At 35.2% G+C, this 11,771-nt stretch overlaps 1 protein-coding gene across 22 annotated transcripts; it reads left to right on the forward strand.

Annotated features, from left to right (window-relative positions):
- The first annotated feature begins 1,830 nt into the window (after nt 1–1,830).
- On the forward strand, nt 1,831–6,965 carry LOC136211039 (sugar transporter ERD6-like 6). 22 transcript variants are annotated; one of them, XM_066002548.1, is made up of 12 exons: nt 1,831–2,069; nt 2,322–2,384; nt 2,675–2,740; nt 2,827–2,892; nt 3,462–3,532; nt 3,836–3,897; nt 4,005–4,104; nt 4,345–4,409; nt 4,477–4,600; nt 5,018–5,088; nt 5,184–5,241; nt 5,310–5,712. In XM_066002548.1, the coding sequence occupies exons 1-7, from the start codon at nt 2,037–2,039 to the stop codon at nt 4,067–4,069; spliced, it is 426 nt and encodes a 141-aa protein (XP_065858620.1). In that variant the 5' UTR covers nt 1,831–2,036; the 3' UTR covers nt 4,070–4,104; nt 4,345–4,409; nt 4,477–4,600; nt 5,018–5,088; nt 5,184–5,241; nt 5,310–5,712. The 22 variants fall into 22 exon arrangements, 16 of the variants coding, with proteins under 16 accessions (XP_065858620.1, XP_065858625.1, XP_065858621.1 ...); XM_066002553.1 differs by having other exon boundaries at nt 4,547–4,600; XM_066002549.1 differs by having other exon boundaries at nt 4,005–4,409; nt 4,547–4,600.
- Nucleotides 6,966–11,771: the final 4,806 nt, after the last annotated feature.

Here is an 11,771-nt window from a genome sequence, read left to right on the forward strand (position 1 = left end):
CTTTCGAAATCGTTTTTGTGCCGCTCTTAAAACAAAAAGAAAAAGAAAAACACAATAAAGAGCAAAAGGCATTCTCAAGCTCCACCCGAGCAATTTCGAGTTATATTTTACGAACTTACTAAGGCCAAAATAAAAACACGGTGCGATCATCAAAATGGTGTTTGAACTCGAGTTTCTAAAAATTAACCACTAAAAAGCCACCCACATTACAACCCCCCTCCGGGTTCATTTTTAATATTGCCTAGACCATAACATAGGAGGAAAAACCCGGATGAAAATGCAAACTCAAAGTGACTTCGAGTAAGTGCAAAGGAGAGTGCAAAAACACCGACCCACCAAAATGTGAGCGTAAGAGTGAAATCCCTTGGTGAGGTACTATCGGGTTCTCAAAAGATAATCGACCCCGTTAATATTGCCTATTAAATTTGATCATGGAGGTTTCAAACAAGTTTTGGTCGCTCATTTGTTTGCGTAGGTACTTGCCGAAAATTTGCATAAAACTTTAGCTTTGGGATCACGCACTTGGTAAAACCAACCGACGGTTTGTTTCTTAATAATCTCAATCCCTTGTCTTTCGATTTCTTTTACTTGAGAACAATTAAAACTTTAAAGTCCGAGGAGGTTTGATAGGGGCGTTTCGTCCCTATCTTTTAGCGTGATTTACGGTTTAATTTTAGATGAAATAAATAAGTTCAATTGAAAAAATAGAAAGTTTTAGTAAAATAACGAAATAAAAATAAATTCCGTACTTTCGGGTAATTGTCTTTATTTTGAGTAAATTTAGGAAATAAAACGTCAAGCTAACTCGGCTCTGGAGAATTGTATTTCAGGTACGAGCAAGGAGCAAAAATCCTCCGACATACGCGGGGTGTATCACCCTCCACGCAGGGCGTGGAACACATTGTCAGAAATAATTGCTCAATCCACAGGCACCACGTGGAACTTACCCACTGCCACGCGGGGCGTCCTACCTTCCACGCGGGGCGTATGAGCAATGATAAGCAATAATGTCTCAATCATGAATGTCAGACTGCAAGATCTTCTAAGTCAACTGACAATACGCGAGGCGTACAACCATACACGCGGGGCGTGTATGGGAAGTTCTTCAGTCCAAAAAACCAGAGACTTACATACGCGAGGCGTGCACTAGTACAGAAATGCTCACTTGTGTCGCACCTTTTGTGTCGCGCTTGAAGAGAAAGCGACACAATAGAGTAACTAGTGTCGCGCGTTCTGTAAACGCGACACAACTAAGTATTCTGTATTATCACTTGTGTCATGCTTGAAGAGAGTGCATCACAAACGAGTTACTTCTTGTATCGCCTGTCTTACAGTGTGACACGAGAGCAAGCTTGTGACGCGCCTTTACCAAAACGACACAAGTGGTGTGTTATTTTTGTGACACGTTTTTATAAAAGCGACACAAGTAGTGTGTTTGTGTCGCTCCTTTTTAAAAGTGCGACACAACTAATACGAATTACTATTTGAATATAATTATTTTTTCTTCATATTTCTTAAAATACTAAAGAATTAAAAAAATATATGAATATCAAATAGCATATACATATATATAAACTTAAAAATTCATCCCATATAAATTAATTAAAAATAAAATAAACTGAAAAATATATACTTAAAATGTAAATATAGAGGATCGAACCTTTAACCGGTTAAAATACCATCTAATGTCTTAACCATCTAAACCCATTTTATTTCTTGTCAACAATTCACTAATTACAATAAATAATATCAAACCATTTACACAATTAATAACTCTTTTCTTTTGTTAATTCATTCACTTTGCTTTACCCATCTCTGCTTCCATTCGCCGCCAACCCATTTTATAGGGTTTTATTTTATCTACACCCACTCCACTCCATTGCCACCAACCTCCACCCCGCACACCGCCACCTCGACCTTGCACCGCCACCTCGACCTCGCACCGTTCTTCCTAATCTTCTTCACACCTTACATCAATTTCGTTTTTGAATTGGTTTTCTGCAACTTTATGAGTAGATGAATCTTATGTGCAAGCTATGCTAATTGCAAGCTATTCAATTCGGTTTCATGTACGATTACTATCTCCTTCTCTCAATTCACTGTACGATTACTATCTCCTTCTCTCAATTCACTGTTTATTTGATTTTTTGGGGGTTTCGAACTTTAATTGGAAGCTGAAGCAATTCAAGCAAGTTAAATAGAGCATGATTGATTTTTTTCTTTGATTGTTTTGCCTAAAGCTCCGTAACGCTAATTGATCTTGCCTCTTCTTCTTTGTTCCTTTTCAACTTAGATGATTGATTTTTTCTCTTCTTGAGCAGTCTGGTTACTCTTCGCCAACCCAAACCGCCATCACTGAGGATCTAGGACTTACTGTACCAGAGGTATACAATATCTTTGTGATGCTGATTCTATTAGCTTGTTTTGATTGGGTTTGATTTCTAATGCTTTTGAATTCTGGATCAGTATTCGTTATTTGGTTCATTATGGAATGTGAATGCTGATTCTATTAGCTTGTTTTGATTGGGTTTGATTTCTAATGCTTTTGAATTCTGGATCAGTATTCGTTATTTGGTTCATTATGGAATGCGAGTGATAAAGCATTTATGTTCTGAATGATTCTAGGGTTATATAAATTTCTTACATTACGATGTTAATTATATCTAAGGGCTAGTCTTTTTGTAGGATACTTCTTTTCTCTACATGGGAAGGTTTTGGTGTTGGAATCATATCATACACGGTAATTTTTGAGGATTTCTTGATTGTTTAATTAGGAAATTTGTGCCATGTTATACTTACTGGACCTGTCTTCTTTGTAATCTGCAGATACCTGTTTATATAGCAGAAATAGCACCTCAAAACCTGAGAGGAGATTTGGGCTCTGTTAATCAGGTTGGTTTTGTTTCTAGGCTTATTATTATTATTATCATAGTGAACTAGCTGGCTCTGTCGCACTGGAACCTTGATTTTGAAGAGTTTCCACTTCAGAAATGTTTGGTGTCCGAAACTCTCCTAAATTTTTGTTTCTGTAATTTGAGAAAATTGGAAACTCGGTTTTTAAAAATTGAGAACTCATCTCTTAAAATACAATGCAATTTTAGAAGGAGAATCACATTATCAAATCTCCAAATCCTCATGTTTGAATCACATTGGATTTGCATTAGATCCATATTTCTTTTTATAGCTTATTTCCTTCAAAAAGAACTTTTCTTTTTCTTTCTTATTATGTAACTTATATGTAATTTTTCCTATTTTATATATAAAAAAGTCACAAATGATTTTAAAATTTATAAATATAAATTGTATTTTTTAATTTTTGCAAGTTTTCTCCATGTTTCCTTACAAATATGGTTTGTCCGTTTCCGTTTCCATGCGACATAACTAGCAGGTAATTTTTGATATGGTTATCCAAATTTTATCACTTCCATAGTTGATGAGTAGGTTATATTTTTTTTATGTAGCTCTCTATCACTATTGGGATCATGATCGCTTATCTGCTTGGACTTTTTGTTCAATGGAGAATACTAAATATGTAATAATTTGGAAATCTCTCTTATGGCCCCCACTGTTTTTTTTAATTGTCCAGTTTCTTTTCTTTTCTTTTCTGGTGTATGTTTCTCTTTTGATTGCTAGACTAGAATTGTATTAACAAATGAGCTTGTGCACTCAACCTTAGGTGGTCATAGATGAAAACTAGAATTGCTATATGATGATAAATCTTTTGCTTTGCTAAGTTTAAATCTTTTGCTTTGCTTAGATTGGATTATCTTTTATTGGTCATTTCTGCTAATTGCTTTGTCTGATTCCATTTTCATGTTAATAAGATTTATTTCAGGAAATTTAATGATGCAGAGGAAACATTGACGAAGGCATTGAATAAAGCAGAGCAACTTTTTGGTGGGTTACTTTGAAGTTTTCTTTGTAATTTCAAGTAACATGGAAAAATCTAGAGTAGATTTTTGGGTAATATATCAATCAATTCTATAGTTTCTCATTCGATGTAGGCTCTCATCATCCCAATGTTGGTGTAGTTTTAACTTGCTTGGCTCTGATGTTTCGCATAAAGTAGTACAAGAGCACTCAAGTTCCCTTTTGATACGGGAGGTTTGTACTTCTACATGACTTATATAAATATTTTGGTCGTACTGAACTTATAGAAGAGTTAGTAGTTAATTTGAAATTTTCATGCATTATATGATAATGATTATATTGGCAAGGGAAGGCTTGCCCCCAATACACCCTTGTGGTGGGACCCCTCCCCGGACCCTCGCTCAGCGGGGACGCGTAATGCGACCGGGCCGCCCTTTATATGATAATGATTATGGATAATTGGACATGTTGAAGCTTACAAACTAAATGATTCAGCCTGCCATGGTAGACTTGGAATTACTCCAAGAACAGCTCCAGTTGTAAGATACTTTTATTGTTGATTTTATGATCATATAGATAGGTCTAATTTTGATCATGTGTTTATAGTTTGGAGCATGAGGGCATGCCTATGTTTATCTTTGTTATGGTCTGCATACAATGCTGAATGTTGTTGCAGACAAGGAGGGAGTTGGGGCTGCTGTTTTGATTCGATCTTGTGCTCCCATTACTGGTATATTTAAGTACCATTCATTAACAACTGCTTGCCATTGTGTTTGTGTTTGTGATTTGGCTGTAAAAGTTTTGCCTTCCATAGAGTGATGAATGTAGTTAGCCTTCATCCTTGTCTCGAAGGAAAAGAACACCATGCCTTTCAATGAATTTTATATATTATGGAGTCAACAATTAATTCATTACTTTGACATGTAATAATTTCAGCATGCATCCGAAGATGGAAATATTGGATGAAATTGGGAGTGCAAACCATAAGTCAAATAAACTTACTAGTAGAGTAGGACATGGCATGATATTACCCAAAAGCCACACTATCTGGTCAAATAAACTTGTTGAAGATAAAATATCAGCTGCTAAGTTGGAGTTGTGGTGGTCATTAATTTGATATCTCAATCTCATCTTAGCTTAATTACAGGGTTAAATACCATTCAGCAACGAAGAGGTTAGAAAACTGAGAAGCCTGTTCTTCTTGCTGCTCCTGGAAAGGTTAGTCAGTATGCAATTAAAGTCTATGTGCTATAATAAGTTCATTTACTTACATGTAATGTATTAATTTCAGATTATCCTCTTTGATTGATCAGGTTGGACATGCATTGGGGATTTCAAAAGAATGGTCTAATCATCCTCTTTATTCTTCTGGTAAGTTTTTCATCTAGTATTAAGAAAATGTTTAATTGGTTGGTGGTGTTGATAAACTATATGGTCAGGTGGTTTAGAGATGTTGGATGGACCAAACCTAGAAAATATAATAGTTGGGTCACATGTTGGCATCGAATACGCTTTGCCGGAAGAGTAAACTTGCCAAGCAACCGTGGAGCAAAATCTCACTTTCTCTTCACCAATTACTTTTCAAACATAAGCTTTTAGTATGCAACAAAATATGCCTCTCCTTATTCAGCTATTTGCAACAAGGCCATTGTCAAATACTATTACATCCAATATATTTTTGTATGCTTACTTCGACAAAAGGGTTATCTTTAAAGACTCTATGCATTTGGTTCCAAATATCACTCGTAATTTTAGCAATCACTCATAATTTCTGTACATTTGGTTCCAAATATTAGGTCTTTGCAATCACTCATAATCACTAATTATTTCTCTTTATCGCTGTTTGGTAGATCATGATTTTTGTACATATCTCTGCATCAGTCTATCAGTCTCTTGTATTTAGTTGTAACTTTTTATTTTGTGTTTAAGACTCTTTGAGCACGCTTCCACCAAAGTCTGTACAATTAACAAAACCATTTGCATTTCAACCTTGGATGAATTCAGAGGAAAACATTGGCAATCTTCTGATGGTATGTCCTTGGTTAATATCTCTAGTTACTTCATGTGCTTGTCTGCTTATTTGATTTTCGATGAAAAGTTTTTATTTGACTATGTCATTGAAAAAAAAAGATCATTACATTGTGCACTGCTATTAATTTATTAGTTGGTTCAACATTCATTACAGTTTCCCTATTTCAATGAAAAACATTTTGCCTACAATTACGTCGGATTATTGTGGTAATATTTATACTTGATTATAGTCCAATATTAGAGCTCCATTCAATCCAAAAATATATATATATTTTTAAAAAATATCAATATTTTGCGTCGCGCGTGAGGAAGGAGCGATACAAAGTGTACCAGATTAATCAGGGAGCTTTTGTCGCGCACCTTTGGAGCGCGTCACAAGAATTATCATATGTTGTGTCGCGCACTCTATAAGCGCGTCACAAGAGTTATCGCTCTATTGTATCGCGCGCTTGATAAGTGCGACACAACAGATGAGTAGCTTGTGTTGCTCTCAAGAGCGATGCAAAGTTCTTGTGTCGCACCCCTGTTGTGTCGCACAAAAGTGCGACACAACAACCTGAAAAAGTGCGACACAAGTAAGCATTTCTGTACTAGTGGTGCTTCAGACTACGCGCGGTGTAAAAGACCCAATTCAAGCAATAAAATCTCAGAAGCTCAACCACGCGAGGCGTACCCCAGTCTACGCGGGGCGTGGTTGAGACAACAAGATCTGGATTTGGTCCACATGCAGGAGATTTCTGACGGAATGGGCAAATACGGGGCGTTCTCCACCATACGCGAGGCGTGTCATGGGAAATCTGCAGAAAATCATGTTCCTCCATGCTTGCACCTTGTAAACTTACAATTTTACCCCTAGCTTGATGTGTATAAATAAGAGTGACTAGCACTCATTTAGACACCTTTGGAGATACAACTCTTGTTATAGATTAAGCTCTTGCTACTTAGTTTAGATTTTATTTTTACATAGCAAATCTCTATCACCTTGAGAGCTTGTTCGTTGATTCTGGCATTCCGTCAAAGTTCCGTTCCATCACTGTTCACCAAGCTCGAAAGCTCCACCTCCAAGTCCTAAGAGACGGCCTTGAGTCTGGTTAGCTAGTTCCGAGGGTGGATTCTTCCCTTTTCACTTGCTAATTAGCTTGTACTCTTCCTATGTACTAGGCTTGGTTGTATTCCATATCTACATTCTCCATATTTATAATTTATGATTCATAATCTCTTGTTCTATATATGTGTTGATGTTTGTTGCTTGTTTTGATATTCGTAATTGATTATTGTGTAGGGGAACGCGATTTCCGACGCCATTCGGGCTATCTTTAGGGATTCATATAGGTGTTGCCTTACCGGAAGTGACGCTCCGGAAACCGTAGGAATTGACAAGCCACGGAACTTACGGGCCCTAATTTCTGATCCCAAGCATTAGACACGCCTTGACTAGGAACCACGTAGTCTAAGTACCTCACGGGTCGGTCACACTACACGTAGTCGTCATTGCAAGAGCAAATCATTAACCGTATATATATTGGGAGTCATTGTTTGTCATATTTATAACTTATCACCATCCATACCATTTCGTAGAGTTTTTGCTATATAAATTTGTCTCACCCGTAGTTAGGAGTAGTTTGTAGTTGTTCCGCGAATCAACTCAAAGTATTCACCGCTTAGATAACGTATAAAACCAAGTCGTTTAATACTTGTAGTTATAAATCCCGTGGATTCGATACCCGGTCTTAACCGGATTATTACTTGATACGACGGGGTACACTTGCCCCTAAGTAGTAGCGTCTAGTAGAGATAGAGCATTTAGGAAGATCACATCCTTAGTCGTAACGCACTTATCATAATATATATTTCGTAAGCTCTACCTAGTCTTGTACGCAATCTATCACCTATCCAAAAACTATGTGTTTGATTCATGATATATTATTTAGTGATATTTAAGCTCTTACCTATCCCAATTAGTAATGTCACATCCAAGATGGAAATTTAACTGAGGTTGATTCTATTATACATAAACAATCTATTGTAGCATTAATAAAAATTCAAAAACTTTATTGAGTCTAAAATAATATTTTACGTCCCAACCCCTTCTTTTTCGAGTCCGTAACCACTTCTTCCCTGCTTCTGCGATCCCTATCCCGGTTATCTCCGGCGCTTACTCTGGCTCTGGAAAGTACTTTGTCTCTCTGCATCTTGGCTCTCATCCTCACACTCCCCTCTTAGTCGCCGATACTGGAAGCGATCTCGTTTGGGTTAAATGCACGGCTTGCAATAACTGCTCTGCTCACTCCCCAAGATTCGCATTTGTCGCTCGCCCTTTCTCCACATTTTCCCCAATCCACAGCTTCGATTCAAAATGTCAACTCGTTCCGTGTTAGGAAGAATCCCTTTGTACACGCTACTACAATCTCCTTCCCCAATCAAGTTTGTTGTCACATAATCACCAATTTATTTACGCTAATCTTCTTCGAATTGAGAAAATTATATCATTCCTCGCCTCAATCTCTGTAATCACACTCGCTTACAAAGTCATTGTCAAAAGAAGGAATTACAGAAGCCGGTTGCGGAATCGAAGAAGAAGGGGTTAGGATGTAAAATATCGTTTTAGACTCCACTAAGGTTTTGAAATTTTTACTAATACCACAATAGTTTGTTTATGTGTAATAAAATCAACCTCAGTTAACTTTCCATCCATTTTTGGTTTGATGTTACTAATTGGGATAAGTGAAGCGCTAAATGTGACAAAATAATAGATCAGAGACCAAATATACAAATTTTAGATAGATCGGAGGCCAAATGATATGTTATGCCTTTTTCTAAACAAAAAGATAGAACTTTTGTCATAGGAGCTGAGTTTGGCACTTATAGATATGATTTTTTACTTTTTCACTAGCGGAAGGTGTTAATTAGCTCATATAAAATTTTCAATATAATACGTGTTATTGACCATTTTTTAATAGTTTGAAAGCAATTTTTGTATAGATTGGTTTGTTTAACATCTTTTTTTTTCTTTAAAAAAACATTTTTTTTTAATTATTAATACATTAATACTTTTGCATTCAATTTGGTAAGTTAATTATATTAATACAAGTTTATTATATAACATACTCCATCCGTCTCATTATATAAATCGTTTTAGAAAGGTATTTTTTTTCTAAAATATAAGTCATTTTGGTTTTACAAGAATTTTTAGTTTAGTTTTTTAGTCCAAGCATTATTTTTTTTGTCTTGATCAATGTGTTTTTTAACATTCCAATACTTATTGTCCAATCATTACATGAGAGATAAAATTTTTTAAGTTAACCAATGTAAAATTCATTAATTAGACTCTATATTAATTGTATTTCTTAATTTATATGAAAATCTCTAGAATGACTTACATTATGGGACGGATGTAGTAAAATTTAATAAATTAATATATATATATGGGGTTAGTCTTAATGGTATCAGTAATCATCCAGACTCCTAAATGGATGCAAAATCTCAACCATTGATTTTGATCTAATGGTGTGATCATTTAATGTAATTAATATCATAATAAATGACTTATCTTGTAAATTGCATTTTTCTCTCTCTTTGTAATTACTCCTTCTTCTTCATTAGTCTTCTTCTTCATTAGTATTCATTTTCAAACAGATTAATCTGGAAAATTCATCAGAAAATTCATCACGGTGGCCGGAAAATTCATCGCGGTGGCCGGAAAATTCATCATTCAGTTTCGTGTTTGTATATGTCCATGAAGAAAACGTTTTCTTTTTTTTGGTAGGAAAAAGAAAGGAAAAAACAAACAAAAACCAAAAAGAGGCCTATCCCGGGATTAGCCTAGGGAAGCTAATCCCCACCATATCATCCAAAAGGAGAGAAGAGAGGAAAATAGGAGGAGAAGAGAAAGTAGTGACACCCAACATCTTCTCATGGCCCTCGGCTGCTAAACGATCCGCCATCCGGTTCTGTTCTTTGAAGATATGGTAGAAATTGATGGACTCAAAGGAAGAACAAATCCTTTTGATACCTTTGATTAAAACGATTCGCCATCCGGTTCTGTTCTCTGAAGATATGGCAGAAATTGATGGACTCAAAGGAAGAACAAATCATTTTGATACCTTTGATTAAATTCTAGCTATTCAAACAAATAGCATTAACATCTGATATCATTTTGATAGCTTCGAGGTTATCAGATTCCACAAGAAACTTCTTCAAGCCCAGACTCTTGGCAAGTCTAAGGCCAGAAAAGATCCCCCAAAGCTCAGCAGAAAAGGAAGAACCCATCCCAAGATTTTGAGCGAACCCGGAAACCCAAACACCACCATCATCTCTCAGTACTCCTCCAGCAGCAATTTTCCCGTCCTTCAGACAGGAGCCATCAGTGTTTAACTTTACCATCCCTCTGTTAGGCCTACACCAGCCCAAGAGATGAACCGCCTTCTTCTGGATAGATCTTGCCAGAGGGTCCTCCTTGAAGCTATCAATAATAGAGCAGAATTTCTTGGAGAAGAAATCAACCAAATTAGGAATAATAACCATTTCATTGTATTTATTAAATTTGGAAAATTCATCACGGTGGCTGGAAAATTCATCCTTGTCCCTCAATCGTTAATTGATTTTTCTTGCTGATTTCGACTAACAACTTTGTTTCGATTTCATTAATATTACTCGGTTAATTTATGAATTGATGTTTGTGTTCCTCTTTACTTCATAATGGATTTATTTCTTAATTTTTATTAAACTGTAGTTCAGTTTCGTGTTTGTATATGTCCATGAAGAAAACGTTTTCTTATTGGATTTATTAAATTTTTATCCATTTTATATTAATTTTATTTATGGTTCATGGATATATACTGCCTCATTGTAATCCGATTATTATTGATTGAAAAAAATAATAATATTAAACCGAGAATTTCTTATGCAAATGTCATAAAAAAAGAGGAAAAAAAAACCATTTTCCTGCTTTGGTTTAATAGTTGTTCAATTTTCTAGATGGTTTAGATATTAATATCATTTTTTATTCCAATGCAGGGATTAAATTGGAAAACAAAAAAAAAATTGAATTTTAATTTCAAATATGAAGACGTTTATTGCTCAATATTGAATGAAAAATCGAAAAATAATTTTTTTTATGGAGAAACCAAGGTTCAAACCTGGTCCTGGTTACCCAATGCACATCATACCTAACCATTTAGCTACAAGCATCTACTGTTGCTCTTCTCAATCGAAAAAACTATTAACTACGTAACAAACCCCTCCCTTCCACACATAGAGTGCGGATTGATCTACCCCAATCCGAATTTCATCTTCCTCACTCCATTTTTTTGTCAACACATACATTTATTACATCTAATAAATGAGTTTCTTTATTCCCTTTTCACAAAATTTTATGCATATTGAGATCTACAAGTGTCCTAATGCTTTTAAAGGGAATTAAAATAAGTATTTCATCCAAATCACTTGTTTGAATGATTTCTTTTTTTTTAATTATTTTGTTGGTAATTTTGTCCTTATATCACTACTAAATCACGTTTTAACAAAATCATACTAATACTCTATTTTTAACTGAAAATAAATAATCAAACTATAAAAATATAAGGTTTTATTTCAAATAAATAATCAAACTCATGCCGATTGTTTAGATCCCACTATTGTCGAGCTTAACGTCTCACAAGAATTCCATTTCAATCACAATGACTTATTTTGCTCAAAATGTCCAATGTATTTATTCGAGGATAAATTACAATACGATTTGGAAAAAAAATTGATTTCAAATATGAAGACGTTTATTGCTCAATATTGAATGCCAAATCGAAAAATAAAACGTTTTTATGGAGAAACCAAGGATCGAACATGGTCCTAATTACTCAATGCACATCATACCT

Source organism: Euphorbia lathyris, chromosome 1 (genome assembly GCF_963576675.1).
Source record: "Euphorbia lathyris chromosome 1, ddEupLath1.1, whole genome shotgun sequence".
NCBI lineage: Eukaryota > Viridiplantae > Streptophyta > Magnoliopsida > Malpighiales > Euphorbiaceae > Euphorbia > Euphorbia lathyris.

Bases quoted from the DNA above. Each gene is read 5' to 3' on its own strand.
- LOC136211039 (XM_066002550.1), top strand. From the start codon at position 2,037: ATGCTAATTGCAAGCTATTCAATTCGGTTTCAT. The intron at 2,385-2,674 runs GTATACAATATC...TCTAAGGGCTAG, and splicing joins TAGGACTTACTGTACCAGAG to TCTTTTTGTAGGATACTTCT. The intron at 3,898-4,004 runs GTGGGTTACTTT...CATTCGATGTAG, and splicing joins TAAAGCAGAGCAACTTTTTG to GCTCTCATCATCCCAATGTT.